This window comes from Trichechus manatus, unplaced genomic scaffold (assembly GCF_000243295.1).
Source record: "Trichechus manatus latirostris isolate Lorelei unplaced genomic scaffold, TriManLat1.0 scaffold00016, whole genome shotgun sequence".
Taxonomy (NCBI): domain Eukaryota; kingdom Metazoa; phylum Chordata; class Mammalia; order Sirenia; family Trichechidae; genus Trichechus; species Trichechus manatus.
The window spans coordinates 26,127,366-26,149,278 of record NW_004443952.1 but is presented as its reverse complement, the minus strand read 5'-3'; the positions used below and the strand labels follow the sequence as shown (position 1 = coordinate 26,149,278).

General features: G+C 39.2%; 1 protein-coding gene across 1 annotated transcript in view; it reads left to right on the top strand.

The window, feature by feature from the left end:
• The first annotated feature begins 1,459 nt into the window (after nt 1–1,459).
• LOC101358127 (phospholipid-transporting ATPase FetA-like) overlaps nt 1,460–21,913 on the top strand; it is a 56,374-nt gene continuing 35,920 nt past the window's right edge. The window contains exons 1-10 of the mRNA XM_023727336.1: nt 1,460–1,488; nt 2,435–2,531; nt 8,431–8,544; nt 9,398–9,496; nt 11,075–11,136; nt 14,870–14,942; nt 15,293–15,363; nt 16,426–16,508; nt 17,256–17,414; nt 19,544–19,632. Coding sequence (XP_023583104.1) covers nt 1,460–1,488; nt 2,435–2,531; nt 8,431–8,544; nt 9,398–9,496; nt 11,075–11,136; nt 14,870–14,942; nt 15,293–15,363; nt 16,426–16,508; nt 17,256–17,414; nt 19,544–19,632 — 876 coding nt within the window. The remainder of the gene's footprint in view (nt 1,489–2,434; nt 2,532–8,430; nt 8,545–9,397; nt 9,497–11,074; nt 11,137–14,869; nt 14,943–15,292; nt 15,364–16,425; nt 16,509–17,255; nt 17,415–19,543; nt 19,633–21,913) is intronic.

Below are 21,913 nucleotides of genomic sequence, written 5' to 3'. Positions count from 1 at the left end.
TGCTTAACCTTGCTTATTGGGTAATCCATCCCTGCCCAGAACAGACAGATTCATAGAGACAGAAGGCAGTTTACTAGTTGCTAGGGGTGGAGGAGAATGGGAAGTGACTGCTTAATAGGTATGAGATTTACTTTTGGGGTGATGAAAATGTTCTGGAACTACAAAGAGGCGATGATTATGCAACATTGTGAATATACAAAACACCACTGAATTGTACACTTTAAAATAGTAAATTTTTAGATTATGTATATTTTACCACAATAAAAAAAACCAATATAATGTTTAATGATAGTAATTATTGTGTATTTTTGTTCTTCCTATTACCTAATTTGAAGCCCAGCTCAGGCTGCTAACCAAAAGATCGGCAGTTCGAATCCACCAGCTGCTCCTTAGAAACCCTGTTGGGGCAGTTCTACTCTGTCCTATAGGGTCACTATGGGTCAGAATTGACTCGATGGCAATGGGTTTGGTATTTTGGGGGAGAGTTTACTACCCAATTTAATTTTGATTACTTTTTTTTTATGCTGCTGATTTCTTATTTGCTGAGTAAAAACTTTAAGTATCAAAAAAAAAAAAGGACCAAAGTACTGATACATACTACATGGATGAACCTTGAAAACATGCTAAGTGAAAGAAACCAGTCACAAAAAGCCATGTATTATGATTCCATTTATATGAAATGTCCGTAATAGGCAAGTCCATAAAGACAGAAGTAAATTAATGGTTGCTGGGGGTTGGGGGAATTGGTACAGGGTTTCTTTTTTGGAGTGATGAAAATAATCTGGAATTAGTGGTAATGGTTGCACAACCTTGTGAATATACTAAAAACCACTGAATTATATTAAGAGGTGAATTTTATGTGAATTATATCTCAAAAACTAAACAAAGAAAATTATTTTGGAATTGGGTCTTCGAGACCTAGAGTCAGAGACTCCTTTAAGAGGTGTGAAGGGAGTGAGATCTAGATCAGAGTAGGAGCCTGTAGCCTAGGAGAGAATCTTCGAGGACCAATGAAGGAAATTTCTTCCTAATCTTCAGAGCCGTGAGCCAAGGAGGACCTTAGAGGGCCAGAAGAGCTTCCACATAGACATCCGGTACAACCCAGAGGCAGAGGGGTTGCCTGGGCCCACGCTCTAAGAGGAGAAATTATCTGGAGACATAGTCTAGGAATTACTGGAAACGTTAAGAGTCAGCGTTCAGGCTAAATTCTAGGTTGTTTAGTATAAAATCCAGGCTTAAGAGAACTGGATAGCACTCAACTCCATATTAGCAGAATAATTCAGGCATCTTCTCCTCCAGAAACACTTCATGTCCTTCTTTCCCTGACTTCCACCCCATGCCTTAATTGCCTCTCGTCTGTGCACCTCTAACATCCAGTGCTTACTTGTATCCCTGCCCTTACATTAAATTGAAGTTTTCTTTTATGTTTGTCTCCCCCACTAGGAATAGGAGTTCCAAAATGGTCAGGGATGATGCCTTCCTCATCCGGTAACCCTAGGACCAAGCACAGGGCGTGATACATAGCAAGATAGATGGTGTCTTGATATATGGTAAATGCTTATTGAGCCAAGGAAGAATTTAAGAGACTACAGGAATGTTTCATTCAGGACAGAAAAATCTAGTGATAAATTTTTAAAGATTTTTCATAATATGGTAATACACTCACTTTTGTAACACCTATGTGTTTTGATGTGGTGATTTTGTCATGTATCATAGTTATCGGGAGTCCCTGGGTGGGCAGATAGTTAATGTTCTTGCCTGCTAACCAAAAGGTTGGAAGTTCGAGTCCACCCAGAGGCATCTAGGAAGAAAGGCCTGGCAATCTACTTCCAAAAAATTAGTCATTGAAAACCCTATGGAGCACAGTTTTACCCTGACACACATGGGTTCACCATGAGTTGGAGTCAACTCAGCAGCAACTGATTCAACTGGAAGTTATCAGGCTCACTCCTACCAAATTATAAGTCCCTTGAAGTCAGAGATTCTGTTGTGCTCATCTTTTATCCCACCACAGCATCCAGCACTGTTGTCTATGGAGTAGATGCTCAGTAATGATTTATTAATTTACATTTAATTAAGCAAGATTAAGAATGGCTGGCTTAGAGAAGCACCTCAGATCTCTTAAGACGCTTTGCTGGAATTGACTCATGAGTTAGGGCTGGGTTTCTGTGTTTGGCAATAAACCACAGGCCATTCTGTGGTCTGTGGAGACATAGTTTAGGAATTAGTAGAAGCATTAAGGGTGGAGAACTCCTCGAGAGTTTCTTGTCCTTTTGCTTCTAGAAGCTTGAATGCTTGGGAGTTTCCCTTTTTATTATATTTCTTGATTCTTTGAATAAAGAGACAAAACTTCATAGACAGCTATCCTCAATGATAAAGTGTGAGGATCTAGTGAAGTCTTCACTAGCAGCCAGTGCCCCAGGCTGATCTACAGAGAGCCATCCCTGTCATCATTTCTGTCCTCTTTTTCAGAACAAGAGAGAAGACTGCAAGCCAACAACAGAGAATACAACACTATGTTTGGATATCCAGTGAGTATCAGGCCTCTGGCTATTTCATAAGGGGGCTGGTATTCCCCTTGATTGGTAGAGCAGGCAATCTATTGTGGATATGGATCCTACAACATAGGTTCTACTTTCTCTCAGTCTCCTATACATTGAGGGCTGGTGCAGTGAGGGCTCAGAAGCCAAAATTAATCCAGTGACCTAAACTCAGGGGAGAATATGTCTCAGATGTTGAGTTTTATGGATAACACCTAAAAAATAAATAATTCTAAAGAAATAGTGCAAAGAGATCAGAAGTACGGCTTTATACAAAACACATGCAACAACTTCAAATAAATAGTGTCTAGGAAATTATCTTACTCAGCCACAGAAGAAAAGCTTAAAATTATAGTCATAGAATTAAAAATACATCCTTCATTAAAAATACATCCCCTACCCACAGGCCATACTCTTTGAAACTGGAAGATTTGGTTTTTACATTTTAGTATTTTTTAAAAATAATAATAACTTTTGTTAATATTGTGTGTCAGGTACTGTGCCAAAACTGTATAATCATTACCTCATTTAATGCTTACAACCTTAATATTATTGCCTCGCCGAAGAGCTCAGAGCTCCAATTCTGTTCCGCAGAAGTAACCACATTTAACAATTTGGTGCGCATCTTTCCAGACATATTTGCATATCCGTTGTCTTAGTTATCTAGTACTGCTGTAACAGAAATACCACAAGTGGATGGCTTCAACAAATAGAAGTTTATTCTCTCACAGTTTAGGAGTCTAGAAGTCTGAGTTCAGGGCACCAGCTCCAGGGGAAGGCTTTCTCTGTTGGCTCTGGGGGAAGGTCCTTATCATCAGTCTTCCCCCGGGTCTAGGATTTTCTCAGCAAAGGGACCCCAGGTCCAAAGGATGTGCTCCACTCCCGGCTCTTCTTTCTTGGTGGTAGGAGGTCCCTCTCCTCTCTGCTTGCTTCTCTCTGTTATATCTCAAAAGAGATTGACTCAAAATACAGTCTAATCCTGTAGATTGTGTCCTGCCTCATTAACATAACTACCTCTAATCTTGCCTTCATTAAGATCATAAAGGTTAGGATTTACAACACATAGTAGGATAATTACATCAGATCACAAAATGGAGGACAACCACATAATACTGGGAATCATGACCTAGTCAAGTTGACACACATTTTTGGGGGACACAATTCAATCCATGACATCCATCTATAGCCACACCTTATCTATATATGTAACTAAATTATATCTCCTCTACATGTAATATAATGTATATATGTGCTTTTTCTTGAGCAAATGAAAGCATTGTTCCACAGTTTTCTTTTTTCACTTAGGCAGTACATATAGATCTACCTCAATTATTTAATAGCAGCATAGTTTTCCATTGTATCGCTATACCTTAATTTATTTAGCCGTCTCCTATTGATGAATTTATAAAATGTTTCCAGTGTTTTTCTATGATAAGTGGTCTTGAATGAACACCATTATACTTACATTCAGCACATTCATATGAATATATCTTTTGAGAGTTTCCTAGAAGTGAATTGGTTGGATCAAAAAGAAAACACATTTAAAATTTTTATATAGACTTCCCTCTAAAAAGATTATACACATTTATATTTCTACCTACAGTAGAGACTTTCCATTTCTCCACATTCCTGCCAAACTGGTTATTATCAATCTTTTTAATCTTTGCCAGGCCTCTTTGATGAAAAATGACATTTTATGTACTTTTCGTTGATTTTGAGTAAGATTGATAATCTTTTGTGTTAACTTCTTGATTTCTTTTTCTGGAAATGACCTATTAATGATCTTTGTCCATTTTCTATTGGATTGTTCATTTTTTGCCTGTTTATCTATTTATGAATTAGTAGCTCATAAAAAGGCATATACTGAAAAATTATGCTGTAACACTTCATGCTGTCCCACATCTGCTCCCTATACCTGTTGCTGTTGAGTCTATTATGACTCATAGTGACCTTGTAGGACAGAATAGAACTGCCCCATAGGGTTTCCAAGACTGTCATCTTTATGGAAGCAGACTGTCACATCTTTCTCCTGTAGCCACTGGGTGGGTTTGAACTGCCAGCTTTTCGGTTAGCAGCCAAGTGCTTAAGCACTGTGCCACTTTTATTAGTTCGTTGCGTATTGATCAGTGTTTCTTTGTGCAAATAAAGCAAATACAAATATATATTCTTATTTTCTCATTTTGTTGCACTTTAACAATATATCCTGGAGATGTTTTCATAATCAGTACATAGCTTTTTTCTTCTTTTTTCAGCTGCATAGTGTTTCCTGTGCAGATGTAGCACAATTTAGTCAGTCCCTTATAAATGAACATTGGGTTGTTTCCATTCTTTTATAATGATAAACAGCGCTTCTATACATATGTTATTTTATGCATATACAGCTGTGTATCTCTATGTATAGCTATTAGGATATACTGTAAAACCTGCGAAAGCTGGAAACTGTGTAAGGTGGAAACCTGTCGGAGAAGGAAAACTCAAATATTTTCCACTAAAAGCAGAGATAGAAAAGCGGTAAGACTGTACCCTGTCACAGGTGGAAAACTTGTGAGACCAGGAAAAACAAGGCAGTCCTTTCGAGTTCTGGCTGTCACAGTTTTCACTGTGTGTGTGTGTGTGTGTGTGTGTGTGTGTGTTTAAATATATACACATGTGTATATATATATACAGAGAGAGAGAGTTTCTGTGATATATTAGAGTTTAAAATTTATGAGACAGAAAGATTATGTATAGTAACAGTGTTCAGAGTGTGGCCATGGGAGCAGGCTTTCCCCCTTCTCTGTCTTCTAGACCTGCATGTTGTGGTGCAATAAAACTAGGTTTGGCATCAGACAGACCTGAGTTTGAATTATAGCTCTGACCGTAACTAACCTTGCAACCTTAGGCCAGTTATTTAACTTTGCTGATCTTTAGTTCCCTCATCAGTAAAATGGGTATAATATTGTTCATCTTACGTGGTGGTTGTAGAAACTAGCTAAAAATTAGTTCTCTTTCTCAAAGACACTATTATCCCCTTGAAAAAAGGGTACATGTCTTATTAATCTCTGCAGTTCTTATCACAGTGTTTGGTACATATCTGGCATTCAAAAATATATGCTGAATAGTTAACGAATAAATAAAAAGATTTGCCTCAATCTTACGTATTTAACAAATATTTCATTTCCCTGGCCCTGCCCATTTCTATTTTCCTCTTATTTCTCTGATTTCTTCAACTCTGATTCCTTTTCCTCTTCCCAGCTTCTAACTAGATTCCTAATATATCCTTGGCCTTCTCTTCTTCTCTGTTCCCCCATTTAGCCTTCAGTCAGGTATCACTGCCCAAATAAATAAATAGCCCAAACCAAAATCCTCCACCATTGTCATGCTTTAATTTCATCACTACTGCTAAAGAACTGAACACCAAGGAAGTTCATAGTTCAGCAGATGTTGTACGTGCTTGAGATATTGCTTCTGGTTTGACGTTTAAGAGTAGAACAAAACACTCTAGTTGACAAGCTGGTAGAAGAGTACTGGTATGTATATCTTGGGCTAGAATCAACATGACTTTGGTCTTTATTTCCTGAACAAATGCTACACAAGTGATAAGAAACCCAAAATACATTAATTAGCCAAAAAATCAAATGGAAAATCAACAGTGAGGGCCAACTGCTTCAGTAAGGTCACCTCTGAAAAGATCTTTGGGTCTAAGTATCAGAGCCCATCTGGGCTTAGACTCCGAGAAATTTCGAGTATCTTATAATTAAGGAAGATTACTTCTATGTTAGGCTAACATACCCTCAGGGCTAGAGAGATCATATTTAGTTAGAATTTCATTCAGGAAATATCTACGTGCTCCTCATATAGATCTTGTCTAATTCCTGTTTAGCCTCTCTTAGTATAACCTAGCGAAGGGCTGTGAACAGAGCAAGCCTTTAGAAACATATGATTGGTTATTAATTGGATAGTCATGGAGAAATACCAGGGATATCTTAGGTTTAGCTAGGATCTCTGAACTATATATATAAATGCTATAGCTATAGCTATAACCACTGGTTGTGCAGTGGTTAAAGCAATCAACTGCTAACCAAAAGGTCAGCGGTTCAAAACCACCAGTGGCTCCTCAGGAGAAAGACATGGCAGTCTGCTTCCATAGAGATTTACAGCCTTGGAAACCCTATGGGGTCACTATGAGTTGACAGTGAGTAGTGGAATAGCTGTTTGACCAGTGTCTCTTCCCTAAAAGAGACCTTGGGCAAGGTTTTGCTGGGTAACCTATCTAACTTCCTGGACAGGGACCCAAGATTCAAATTTTAGCCTTAAGACTGAATGGTTTTGGTTCTTCAGGAGAAGGACTTTGATGCTGTCACAGGGCAGAGTCCAGCAAGATTCTTCATGCTTAAGTAGTATCCTACTCCAGGGTCTGTAGGTGGGCTTATTCTTTTGGAATGGATGTGGTAGGAGAAAAGATCTGTCCTTAGGTAATTATTTGGTCTCATTATTCTGCTTTTCTAGAGCTCTTATACTCAAGCTCTGATAGGACAACTAAATCTTAGAATAAGTAATTGAAGACCTAAATGTAGAAAGTAAGATGGTCCAGTCAACACCTTGAGATCAAGATTAAAGAGGTAGACAAGTTCCCATTTTCACTCAGCAAAATAACAGCTTAGATGTGGCCCAAAACTATTCAGACCCTCTCAGGACAGTTAGGGGCCAAGTGATTCTCCAGTGCTGACAGTGACCAGTGTAGGAACCTTAGGTGAACTAAGGTTGAATGACAATTCTTTGCTTTTAGGATCTGATATCCTTACACATTGAGAGCAGCATGAAGGCTCACCAAACTGAGTTTGCCAGGTTAAGAAAAGCTGAATTAGAAAGATCTAGAGTTGAACTAAGGAGCCCTGGTGGTGCAATGGTTAAGTGCTTGGCTGCTAATCATACGGTTGGTGGTTCAAACCTGCCAGCATCTCCACAGGAGAAAAGACCTGGCTATCTGCTCCTGTAAAGATTACAGACTAGGAAACCCCACGGGTCAGTTCTACCCTGTCCTATAGTGTAGCTATGAGTTGCAATCAACTTGATGGGCACACAACAGCAACAGAGTTGAGCAAAATATCTACTATTTAGGGCTGAGAAGGACCTTAAGGGCCAGAAGGGAAGATGAAACTGAAGGATGTTTAATTCTAAGAATTGCAATCAACTTGATGGGCACACAACAACAGCGACAGAGTTGAGCAAAATATCTACTATTTAGGGCTAAGAAGGACCTTAGTGGCCAGAGGGGAAGATGAAACTAAAGGATGTTTACTTCTAAGAAAGGAAAGCATTTGGATGGCTGTACAACTGAACTGGGGTTTAGGGCACTGTACAGTCCGAACTCTGCAACTAACTGAGTGGTCTTGGACAAATAACTTAACCTCAGTGCCTGAATTTCCTCATCCTCCAAAGTGATAATATAGTACTCACTGCTAGGGTTGTTATAAGAATTAAGTGAGTTGTGACATATAAAATGCTTAGAACAGAGCTTTGCACATAGTAAGTACTCAATAAGTATAAATTTTTATTATTGATTATTTTATTATCATTATTATCAATAGCATCAATAAACAAAGAACTCTATCCAGGACAGAGATACCTTCTGCCTCCAAGGAAACTCCCATATTGAGCAGTCTTGCTATCTTTGCATCCTCTAGGCTCCTCTAGGCCTCAGGGAAAAAGGGAAAATCAGACACTTCTTTCCTCTCTCCCCATGGTGTTGGAGGGGAACTTAGGTGGCTTTTTCCCTTTTCGCTGAGTGGTCTTGGTCCTGTTTGTTAAGACTAGAGGATGGGGGTGGGGAGTAGGGGCAGGTATGAATCAAACCAATTTTGAGCTGTCTTTTGTTCCTCTTATTGTGCTTGTTTTCTTTTTCTCCCAGAACAATACCATCAAGACCTCAAAATATAGTTTCCTTAACTTCCTGCCCCTGAACTTATTTGAACAGTTCCAGAGACTTGCAAATGCATATTTCCTCATTTTGCTGTGTCTACAGGTATTGCCTTTTGGGATCTTTCTCACAGAACATTTTATCAACCTTCTGGGATCAGGTTGTATAATCAATCCTTCCTCCTCCCTAAGCTGAGAGATGTCTTTCCTCTTTAGACAATAGGCAAATGGATGGTTGGAGTCTCAGGCCAGTCCCCTAGGGTAGCTGTGGTCAGTATTGGCCAGTGTGAAACAAGCCTCTACAAGAGGAAGGAGATAAGGCCACGGAACTCCAAGGAAGGGGAGCTTCCTCATCATGGCTGCCTGGCCACAATTCAGCTTGACCATAAGAGGCCACAGACTCTTCACCCTAACCACTACTGTAATCCTGTCTGATATTGTCAGCACCTACTGACTCCTCCATCTTGTCCTAGCCTCCCTGACAGAAAGTTAACATGCAGAAGTGCTGAGGAAGGAGAATGATTTAGAACAAAGGAGTGCCAGCACAAGGCAAGGAAGGAGAGCAGGGTAGGCCCAAGTTGGGAGAGAGGGACAGATGGTCTCACTTTCCCTTGTGCTGAAGGGGATTAGGAGTATATGTGGTTTTCCCATGTCTGCTGTTACCCTTCTACCTCCAGCACCTTTCAGTGTCAGGAAAGATCTGTCCCTTTGCCATCAAGCAAAACTAGTGGAGTTCAGGACAGATAGGGGGCAGTTTACAGTCTCCTCTCTTTCTTCCTCCCTTGGGAAAATGTTTATATTTTAGGGGTCGTATGAAAGCTACAACAGTGGAAAGTAACTAGGATAATTGAGTTTATTATGAGGCTTTGGAGGTGAAAATAGTGGTGGGGGGGGGAGCAGGGGGAATATCTTATCCTTTAAGCTTTCTGACCTAAGATCTTTTCCTTTCCGTCTCACAGTTGATTCCCCAGATCTCTTCCTTGGCATGGTACTCAACTGTGCTACCCCTGATCGTGGTGCTGTCCATCACAGGAGTGAAAGATGCCATCGATGACCTGGTAAAGTGGCTTCCTGGACCTCTAATTCCTCACTGTACCTAGTCAGGCTGTGGGGCAAGAAAGACTTCCCAGAACTACCTAGTGCTAAGAAGAAGTGCTGAATGGAAAAAGATTTTTCCCTTTCTTGTTTCCTTATCCATCCCAGAGGAATATGTAATTCCCTTAGGCTCAAGAATGGCAGTCTATGCATGGCTAGAAAGGACAATACAAAGCCTTTCTCTGTCTTCCTACCACAACCACTTTTAGCCCCTCTTCCAGGCTTCCTTCCGTCTCCTCTTTAATAACCTATCTGTTCCTTTACTCCCCTCTTAGCCTTCTCCAGCTTTGTTCTCATCCTTCTCCCCATGTTTTCCCATTTTTATCTCCATTTTCTCTTTCTCCCTCCTTCTCCTATTCTTCCTCTTTCTTCTCTCTCCATATTCCCCTTCTCCTCCCCAACTCTCCCTATTTCCCTTTCCAACATTCAATTCTATTAGGTGTGTACATCTAGGAACCCTGTGGTTTTAGAAAGCCTCATGGCATACACAGAGGCCAGCTCCTTTCCTGGCCTTAGAAGGAGAAACTGGCTCACAGTGAGTGCTACATGGCTTCCTCTTTGCTCCTTAGAACAGGCCTGACATAAAAGGGTGAGGCTGAGGACCCAGTACCACACCCACGAGTGGGATTTGGGAAGCCAGTCCTGTTGATCTGCTTAGCTTCCCTAAGAGAGTTTTTCTGACTTTGCCAGGATAAATTTTTAGACCAAAGTTTAAAAGCAAGATGTTTCACCACCTCTTTAACTCTGTAACTCTTTAAAACGAGAATTAGCACATGTGGTAGTTTAAATTTAAGACACAATTCAGATGTGTAAAAATTAGTAACTTTCTCTGTAACTGAACTCAGTTTAACTCATAAACAGCCCCCAACCCCTTTCCAATGAGGGCTAGAAACTTAACTTGCCAATTCTGGGTAACCCAGTTACTTCTAGCTTAGAACTCAGTCTCTTTGGGATAAATATTCTGAAATATTCAGGATTGTTCCCGCCCCATTGCTCAGTCCTGTCCTTTTCCCAGGGAGTACTCTCAACTGTAAGAAGGGGATTAATGTGAGTCCTGGCATCAGGACATACGCTGTATTTGTCTCCCTTCTATCTGGTCTTTGTATATTGACTTCTTTCCTTACTGCATCCACTGCAGAAGGTTTTGTGTGTTGACCACAGTTAGGGTAGAGTAGGAGAGTGTGCTTGAGAATACTTAGCTTCCCTGCATCTACCAAGTTATACAGAACTTTGTGGTCCTGTCCATCGACATGTTTTCTCTCCTCTATGGCTTTTGGCCTAAATTGTTTGTTCTCTTTCCCCCGGCTTTAGATTTGGATGTTCAAGCCAGGATTTTGTCTCTTTCTTTTCTCTGGGTTCTTTTTCTGACTTCCCTTTCTATCTCCCCAGAGGCAATCAACTTTTAATGGTAGAAGGGCTTCAGGGAGAACAAAGAAGAATTACAAAAAAGAGAAAGTTCATTGGGTAATATTTCAAATATTATCCTTCAGATACAGATTGCTACATGTCAATTTCCTGAACACTTTCTTTTGTAATTTTAGAAAAGACACCAAAATGACAATCAAGTAAACAACCGTCCTGTTCTACTGTTGGTGAATGGCAAGTAAGTCTTCCTAGGGAAGCCAATTTAGATAGAACCATCTCTGGGAGAGGGCTGGCCTTGCTAAAGCCTGGAGTTCTGGGTGCTTTGGAATGGTACTTCTGAAACCCAGTCAAACCCATTGCCATTGAGTCGATTCTAACTCATAACAACCCTATAGAATGGAGTAGAACTGCCCATAGGGGTTCTAAGACTATAAATCTTTACAGAAGCAGAATGCCACATCTTTCTTCTGTGGAGCAGCTAGCGTATTTGAACCGCTAACCTTTTGGTTAGGAGCCAAGTGTTTAACCACTGCACCACCAGGATTCCCTGAACAGTACTTCAGGGCAGTATAAAGAACCTCATATTGGACATCATAAGAACTTGTTTCTAGATCTGGCATTCCCTAAACTTCCCATGTGACCTCATACCTCTCTGGGCTTCAATTTTCTTATTTATAAAGTGAAGATAATATTTCCTACCCTAGAGGATGCTTGTGAAAATAAAAATGAAATAATATATGTTAAGGCAATTAATAAATTATAAAATGTTGTTAATATGTTAGGGATTGTTGTTAGTGTAGGGGTCACATGGAGACACCTGTCTTTAGTAGTATATTAATAGATTCTGATGTGGCCTATTGGGCATTCTACTTTAGCCTTTGGTCAGGTCATCTTTTGTGTTAACAGTTTAAAGTAAGTATTGGTGTTGACCCAATTGCTGTGGTGTTTGGTCATAGCTATTTAAAATGTTGGGCCAAGGTTTATATTTGGTGGGATCCCACAAAATTTGAACAACTTACCTTTGGCAGAAATGGAGGGAGGTAGGCATAATTACAGCTTTACTATAAGGCAAAATATAAAAAAATACCATAAGATATATAAATAATAGGAATTAATATTAATATAAATATAGGAATTAATAAAAATGAGTGGCGATAGTTTGCTAAAGGAATCATGGAACACTTCCTGAAAGAGATAATATTTGTGCTAGGTCTTAAAGAATGGGGAAGAATTAAACAAGCAGCGATTGTATGAAAGGAAAAGTGACCAGTGTGAACAGAAACAGGTGGCAAGGAAATGTAAACCTGAAGGAATTCAAGATTGAAGTCTGGCCTTTTCCATGGTGGCCTTACAGACCACCAGTAGTTATAGTTTTTATCATATAATTCTATTATCTCATGTTCTTGGGCATCTAATCCTGTTGCTTATTGTGTCTCCTGGTTCTTACTCCTGATGGATTGTTTCCTCAAGTGTTTTGGAAGCCCCATATAAGATATCACCAAAATAATCAGTTGTAATTAAAAGAAAAAGAAGATAGAAAGGAAAAGACAAAACTGAGTGTATTAGAAACTTGCCAGGCTAGGGAGTCACTGACCAAGTGAATTTATCAAATGAACTCCCCAAGTAGCTTGAGCACTTGGGTTTTATAAGATTATTGGAGAAGGATTTGTTATAGAGTGGTTTTAGGGTGGGAGTTAACAAGCAGGGCCCTTGTAGGGACTGCTTAGACTTAGTAAGCCAGTGAGTGTCTAGTTTCATACGTGCAGTGAGGCTGGCTGTTGAAACCGTCTGTAGCTTTCTTTTTCTAGAATACACGGGTCTGAGCAGAGCTGCTGTTGAAGAAGTTTGTGTTTTGCAAGTTGTGATTTCTTTAGTGTTTATTTTCTCAATAATTTTGTTTACAAGCTCATCTTTAGAGGATGAGCTTTCTTTGTGGGAGTTTTTCTTTGTGGGAATTCTGAGTAGCCTAAGTTGAGACTGCGTTCTTCTAGAGGGGTTTTGTATTTGCTTCTGCCAGGTGCCTCAAGGGTATCACTGACTGAGACCTAATTTGGAAGACATATAATTTGAACCAGATACTACATGAGGTTGCAAATTCTCGGAGAAGTTTCCCCTTCCTTACTCCCCAACTCCCCAGTCTAAGATAGAAGTACTTTCTTTCAGTGTGTTGATTTCTTTTTCTTCTAGACCTCCCTTTCACTAATGATGTTGCCCATCAAGGATCTTGGCTTTATGAGGGATTCTTAGTTCCAACTCCCTGTCTCATAAGGTGTCATCACTTGTTCCTCTGGTGGGCATTAAAACCCAAGTTACTAGATTATTAAGACTCACAGTGCCTTTGCTGACCCAGGACAAAAACATCTTTAAAATATGCTTAGTGTTCTGGATTTCAGTCCCCTCTTTTTTCCTGGCTCCTTGCTTTGTGGCAAGCTAAGTCTTGCTTTTTAAAGAATGTTGGCTCTATTTTATCTAGTGTTTCTAAGTATTTGCAGTGGGAAATTTTGTAGGTTATCTAGTCCAGTAGAGTGTGTTGTATAATGCCAGGAGGTACCATTCACATACAACAGAGAATCTAATGTGAATAGTGTCCCATGGAGTCAAAGCATTGTCTTTTCCAGCTCTTGAACTATATTTTCTAAACCAAAAGTTAGGATGCGATGCCTAGAAATTAAAAATGTACTGTGGAACAACAGAAAGGAATGTCTCCCCCTCTCCCAAATCAGGGACACATGGCTGTTATAATGTTCAGGAACAAATTGATAATAGCTTGTCCTCTTCTTATGTAACAAAATATAAGCTTTTAAATCTCAGGAGAAACCAGAATGTAATGGTCTTTCTCTTCATGTTTTACTGGTGAAAATCATGGCAGATAGAATACCAGAGAACTAGCAAAAATGAACAAGACAAAATAAAACAGATCTCAGATTGTCTTCCTCCAAGGTTTGTAGCTACCTTCATTATGACCAGAAAATTCTCTGAAGGAAAATGTGAATTTATAGAAAAGGACTTTTTTTTCTTTTTAATAAAAGAAATTTGACCGGTCTCAAAGCAACTGTCTTTTCAGAAAAGGAGCTCTGGAAATACCCATACCTTTGTGTACATCAAAGAGGTGATGTATGTCATGCTCTACAGATAGCAGGCTGCATTCAAAAGCAAAGTGGCTAATGGCCTCTAGCCATGCCCTGTCTTTCCCAGCTCTTTGCATGTTGCAAAGGGATGGCTCTTATTTCCAAAATATCCTTGTGGCAATGTGTACATTTTATGGGAAAGGGGGACTTCAGGGGTCAAAGGTATTCCCATTTTAACATAAATAAATAAAACTGGTACAGCCACATGATAAAATATATTTTACTATCAAAAAGAATGAGCAACATATTCTATATGTACTCTAAAAAATACATTATTAAATGAAAAATGTAAAGTGCATGAAATTGTGTATCTACTGTATACCTTTTAAACATATATGTTGTATGTGAGTATATGGATTGATATTTTCTAGGAAGAAATACAAAAAATTACTGACAGTGGTCACCTTTGGGGAGCAAAACTAAAGGTTGACTAGAGGGGGGACTTTCATTTTTCCCTTTTCACAGTTCTGTACTATTTGAACTATTTTTTACCACATGTATATATTACTTTTAATTTAAAAATAATTATGTATGTGTATATCTACATATACTTTTTATAGGGTTTTAGAAAATTCTTATCAAGAACCATCTTCCCATAAATACAGACTGCTCACTTGGACTTCCTGAAAGTAGGGGACCATTTCCCTCAAGTGTAACAGCCTGAAGTCAAGAGACTTGGGCCCCACTCTTGATTGTAACAAGGATGCATTACAAACCAGTTTGGTTCTCCTCTGAGCTTTGTCTTCATCTGTTTTTTGGTTTGTTTGTTTTGCTTTCTTGATTATCAAAACAGAGCATTGGGGAAGCTCTCAGAACAGACATTCAAGGGCCATTTTCTTATAGGGTGGAGAAGGACAAATGGATGAACGTCCAAGTGGGAGATATAATAAAACTAGAAAATAATCACCCTGTCACGGTGAGTGTCTCTTTTGGTTGAGGCCATTTCTTTTTTGGTGTGAGTGGTAGTTCTGCTACCACTGCTTCGGGCGACCTTCATCTGCCTCACTTTGCATCCAGAGGTCAACAGCTCCTGTGGTGAGAAGCTTGTCTTTGTCCGTCTCTCACCATTGCTACAGGTAAAATGTAAGTAGTTTTGGGAGGGAGAATGTGGTGGCAGTGATAGGTCCAAGACAAAGAAAATAAACCAAATGTCCACAAAATTCTTAGAATGAACATTAGGTCCTGAGATGATTGCTTCTGTCATCCTGTAATGTTAAAATCCTGCCTTCCTGCTGTCTTTGTCTCTTCTGACTTTTCTGACCACAGGCAGATGTACTATTACTCTCTAGCAGTGAGCCATACAGTCTGACATACATAGAAACTGCAGAACTGGATGGGTAAGTGTTCTCTCCTGTCATTCCATTAAGACAATTTAGTCAGTTCATCACTGAAGCAGAACATGATGCAAGGAATGAATGCTGTTCTCAGATGGAAGCTGTAGTGTAAGAGTCAGTGAGGCTGGAAATAATCCAGATGAGAGAAGACAGGAAGCCAAACTCTTGGGACCCTCAATTCTAAGACTGAGCTCCTGAGAGCAAAACAGCCTACGCTGGGTGCATAATCTGGGCAAATCAACCCCATATTATACAGCTCTAAAATGGAGACATTCTTTTGACTGTATTCAAACAATACAATTGTATTCAACAATGCTGAGTGGTAGGAAGGAGGTTACCAGAGCTGTAAAATTTCAAAATAGAGTTCCGAAGTTCCTAGGGGAAAAAATTAAATATGGAGGTAACTATTTACTCATAAAACACCATGTTCTATAAAGGATTTAAGGTAGAAATTTATTAATGTGTAAGGCTAAGGTCTTAGCAGGAATAGGGGCCATCTTCAGAAAGCTTGTCCTGTGCTGTTTCATATCTGTCTACATCTTACAACTGTTAGTCTTGGTGCCCACAAGTTTTTTGAAATGTGGCTTCCATTTTTGTTCCCGTCTCTTTGCATTCCTGTATCAGAAAATTATTCATTGGAGTCCTTTCTTTGTCTGACGGATATTTATGGATATACTGAGGTGTGTGTAGGTTCTTTACTTATTCTTGAAGAGAGCAGGTGCCACCTCCAGGTTGTTTTGTGATGTGTCTTCAGCTTCTCTAGAGCATCTGTTCAGAAATATCTCATGGGTTAATGAAAGTAGTGGTGGTGTGTTGCAGCGAGCCGGTGGCAGGGAGAAAGGAGTGAGTGGGCTAACACTCTGCTTCCTTGCATAGCCATCCTACTTCAGTGTCATCCATGAGAGAGGGAAATAATGGGAGTGACTCTTAGACTCAAACTTATAGCCCAAGCTCTGCTGGAAATACCTATTTTCTAAAACCCCATAAAGGAGTAGGAGTTACTGGCCCTGTGCTGCTGTTGTATATATGTCCCGCAGTCTAGTGACTGTGTGTCCTCTACTCTAGTGAAACTAACCTGAAAGTGAAGCAGGCCATCTCAGTTACCAGCAACATGGAAGATAACCTGGAGCTACTGTCTGCCTTTGATGGTGAGTTAGGAAATAGGTTTGCCCACCCAAATTTTCATCAGTAAAGGCCTGGTTAAATAAAGTATGGCACATCTATACAGTGAACTCTATACAACTTATTAAAAGCAAAGATACAAGTTGATATTTATGCACGTGGAAAAAATATCCATAAGTGAAAAATACACATTACAAAAGGCTATGCATATTATATATAACATAAACCTGTTTTTGGAAATATGTATGTATGTATGTTTATGTATGTATGTATAGAAAAAAACTTAGAAGGACGTACTCCAAAAGATTAATATCACTTATCTCTAGACAATGGTGTCTCTTTATACGTTTAATATTGAATAAATTTTTACAAAGGATGTATTTGACTTTACTAATTAGGAAAAAGTCCAGTTATTTCCATTTGAAAAATGAAAAACACTAGGCTTTCTTTGTTAAGTAGTCTTTTTAGTTTTTTCAGATTCAGAATGCATATGATCTTCCAGTTCTTATTGTGATCATTTGTCATGTAGGTTTTTTCTCTCTTGGATGATCCATGTCACATGCAGAATTCTCTTTTTTGATGCCCAGAATCCTTTGCTTGTCTTTCTGCAGGGAGCTGAGAGAAATGAGCAGCAGATGAGAGGATAGGAAAAAGATGTGTGTGTATTTTGAAAGAGGAATTTTCTTTCCTCTTTTCTGTTAAGCCTCCTCTACCCTGTTAGGAAAGGCCTAAGATTACAGAGCCAGGACTCTTACCCCTTAATTTTTCTGCAGGAAAAGTAAAGTGTGAGCCTCCCAATAACAAGTTGGACAAATTCACAGGAATACTGACATATAAGGGGAATAAGTACCTCCTGGACCACGACAAGCTGCTGCTCCGAGGCTGTACTATCAGGAATACAGATTGGTGCTATGGCTTGGTGATTTATACTGGTATGTTTCTCTGGAGCCAAAGCCAGACCCCCAGCCTGCTGGATCCCATTCATGGCCAGGTTGTACATACTAAAGATTTCAGGATGTGGATATGGTACTTAGATATATATCAGAATACCATGGCTTTGAGATTAGATAGATAGACGGATGGACGGATGTAGGAGATTTTAAAGCTTATTTCTTTTAGAAAAAAGAATGACTTTTTCCCAAACAAAGAAACAAGCTGCCAGCATATCAGTTCTGTCTTTGTGTTTCAAGACCATAGGACACTCATGAATCTTTCCAACCATGTGTGGACACAGGGGAAGGTATACAAATAGAGTAAGTACACATGGAATGAGCATGTGAAAGGGGAACATGTAACATGGGAGAGTATACATGAGAGTACCTGCTTGTAGATTATTCCCATGAGGAAAGAATAGACACAGTGTTCATTATGGAGAAGAATATAAAATATAATGTCAAAAGTTCATGCCAAGGAAAAGGCACATATGGGTCATTAGCAGTGGCCCCTCTTGAGAAATCATTTAGGCCACAATCAGTTATATTTAGTGAAAGATTTTCTTGGATTAAGTTGTGGTTCAGGAAAATAGAGGAAGTATCTAGTTATCCTGTGCTATCAGTGACAATCAATACTGCTGACACCAACCAACCATAGTGGGAAGATGAGGACACTGGAGTTAGCATTGAGGAAGTTTTACCACAGTGAATACTAGTTAACTCAGGTTCCCAGAGCTCCCTCCCACTCCATAGAGGTCGGGGTCCCATATTCCTCACATATATGGAAAATAATATGACCCAAGCCCTAGGGAGAAGCTTAAGTGTCCATAAAAACCTTGGTGGAACTTTTTTCATTGGTTCTTGGCTTATAGTGGCACCTTCCAGACTGCCTAGTGCCCAAACTCAAATGATTTGAATAGACTTATTTCCTTCATTGCATTTCAGCAACAACCATCCCCATATGTTGTCACACAGAAAAAGCTCATTTTTCAGCCAAAAGCTTTTTCCCCTAAAGCAATAGTAGTGAGATTGCCAATCAGCACAAATTTAGTTAAGGTTTCCTCCGATTCTTGGTGGGCTATATGGTGGTGAGAAACCTTTTGGGATGTTGGGAAGCTCAGAGCAGAGGAGAACTGATAACACCTAAAACCATCCTGAGGTATTCAGTACAGAACTGAGTTGCTGTTTCTGCTAACATGATGCCCAAGTTCTACCATGATCTCCACTTCCTTTTGAAACCTGGGGTAGGGTCAGTCTGAGAATCCTTAGAAGATATGGTCTCTTGTAGTTTCCAGACTCTGAGCCAAACTTCTAATGACTTCACACCCTTCACGGAATGCTTAAGAGGAAAGAATGGCATAGCTTATGTCATGCATTCTCAGTGTCTGCCCACATATCAGAGAAGTTACAGCTCCTCCATGTGTAAACATTGATGAAATTCCTTCATTACAGCACATGTAAGAATAACATTCAGATGGTAAAAGGCCAGAGAAATGCTACTTATAGTTTCTTCTAAGCCTTTTATGTTTTCTCTACAGCCATATCTCTGGTCAGTAATGTCTAGTCCATTGTGACCAATAAAAGCTCTTTGCCTCTACTTAATGACTTCCCTGTCATGAAGAAACATGAAAGTCTCTTGTCTCTCAATCCCAGAGAAGTCTCTGCTCCCCAGCCTCCACCTCAGAAGAAATCACTGCCATCGCCTTTTCCTTTCTCCTTTTCCCAGTTAGAAACTTTAAATATAGCCTGGTCCAGCGGTTGGGTTCCTTGAAAGAAGATAGGGATCTCTTTATCAGAAAATCCCTTCTTTAAATAAACCAGATGGTAGATGGCAGAGAAGCTTGTGGCTCCTGTTCTGACTTAACTCATCTGTGAAAGATTAGACTAATGTGCTGCAGAAAGGAGTCAGCATTGGTGCACTGTAAAGAAGCAGTTGGAACTCTCCTTAGAAAAAAGTTTTCCATTCTTTGGGTTATTGGCATCAACTGTGAACCTTTTTCTAGGGTTTTAACCCCTGGTATTGGATAAGAGGTTAGACTAGGTGATCATGAAGGTATATTTCAATCCAATTTCAAGCCTGTAAGTGTTTTCAGTGATTCTAAGAGCTGATGTCTCCCTGTTTAACTTAGGACCAGACACCAAATTAATGCAGAACAGTGGGAAGTCCACCTTTAAACGGACACACATAGACCATCTCATGAATGTCCTTGTAATCTGGGTAAGTTAAAGATTTTTTTTCTCAGTTTATTTATAAATAGACATACTTCCCTTCCTTCCCCAGGAGTAACTGGTATTTCCAACTCAGAATTTAGTTGTTTGAAAGTCTCAAGCAGTTTCAGGACCCCACAGACTAATGTCTGAAGCAGAAAACAAGGAAGCCAGTTTACAAGCGAGTCTCTAATTTACATGTCTGTTATGGAGGATAGTCACAATTTGTTTAAGATTTTTATGCTTTGATTAGTGGTACCAGACTGGATCGAGGATCCAGCTCTGAAAATTAAAACATATTTTTATTTACTCATAGCCAGTTTTACTCATGACCACATTAATAAAACCTTACTTAGACTAATTAGGACACCTTACATAAACTAATGATTTTCAAATTGTATTTCCTCAGAGGAGTCTTAAGATCTTTTGTAAGGAGAATAGAGGCGATCAAGTGAGTTTTGTTCTGGCCTTCCTATTCTATAGTTCCTTCTTGGAAAGAACACTATCTCTTCTATAAGATTTCAATTGGAAAAATAGAGGGTTCTAAGTGAAAAGACAGCCCACACAATGGGAGAAAACGTTTGCAAATCAAATATCCGATAAGGAACTTGTATCTAGAATATATAAAGTACTGTTACAACTTAATAATTTTTAAAAATCCAATTAAAAATGGGCAATGAATCTGAATAGACATTTCTCCAAAGAAGATATACAAATGACTAAGCACATGAAAAGATGCTCAGCATCATCAGTCATCAGGGAAATCCGAATCAAAACCACTGGAGACCACTTCACATCCACTAGGATAGCTAGAATCAAAAAGTCAGGTAAGAACAAGTATTGGTGAGAATGTGTAGAAATCAGGACCCTTATACATTGCTGGTGGGAACATAAAATGGTCCAGCCACTTTGGAAAACAGTCTAGCACTTCCTCCAACAATTAAATATAGAGTTACCGTATGACCCAGCAATCCCACTCCTAGGTATATGCCCAACAGAAATGAAAACATGTATTTGCTGTCTAATCCCAAACGAGAACTCCTTTCTAAAGAAATTTAACAACCTACCTGGGGGAGGACTAGGGCTTCTAACGTGGGTGTCAGCACTTCACAGTAAAGCCCACTGAATTTTACATTTGGGGGGCTTAAGTTTTCTTGCAAGCTCCTTGTGAACCCTAGGGTGAAGCTTAGCAAACAGCACATACTCTCTACCTACACAGAACTTATAGTCTTCTCATTCAGGGGAGTGGCCTGTTTGGGAAACAAAATAAACCAAAGAAAATGAAATCCATTCCTGTCACCTATAATGATCAAACTGTTCTTTTATTCACATTTTTTAAGTGGACTAGAAGGAAACCGGTAGTACAAAAGAGGAGGATGAGGATGAACAAGTAGAATAACTGACCCTGGAAGAAACATTATAATTCAGGGAAGAGAAAAGAAAGTTTCTATTACTATTCTCAGAGAGAAGAAGCAATTGCATACATAAAATAAGAATAGACTGCTAAAAAAAAAAGAAAAGCAAAGTAAAAAAGCCATCTAAGAGCAACAACAACAAAAATTATTGGAAAATAAAAATGAGATTGCTGAAATTAAAAAGCCAATAAAAGGGCTGAAATAAAATGTCAGTTCTCAAAAAGACAAGGAGATAGAAAGTATAAGAGAAATACTTTTTTCTTAATGGTGGACCAAATCAGGAGGCCCCAAATCCATCTACCAGAAGTATGAGAAAGAAAAAAATGAAGGGGACAACATTATCAAAGAAATAATAGAAAAATATTTCCTAGAATTGAAGAAGGATATGAGTTCCAGATTTATAACACTCACTAAGCATCATGAAATTTTAGAGCTCTAAGGTATCCAGAAGACCTTCAAAGTTTCCATAGGGATAAGAATAAGATATCGACAAAAAAATAAGAGATCGGCATCAGATTTTTCATCAGCACCTCTGGACCCTAGTAACCAGTGGGATGATACTTCTAAGGTTCCTAGTGAAAATTATTTTGATCTAGAAATCTATACCCAGGCAAACTACAAATCAAGTGAGAAAGCAAACTCGTTCCTGCCTTAGGACTTTTCACTTGCTGACAGTGTTTGCCCTACGTCTGTGCATGGTTTGCTCCTTTTCATCATTCAGTGCTACCTTTTCAGAGGAGCCTTCTCTGCCTATCTAAAGTAGCCATCCACCAAAGCCCTCTTTATTCTATTAACTTGTTGTCTTTTCTTTTCGGCACTTATCACTAGTTAAATTGTATGTGGTCGTTTCTTAACTTGTTCATTGTCCACCTCTGT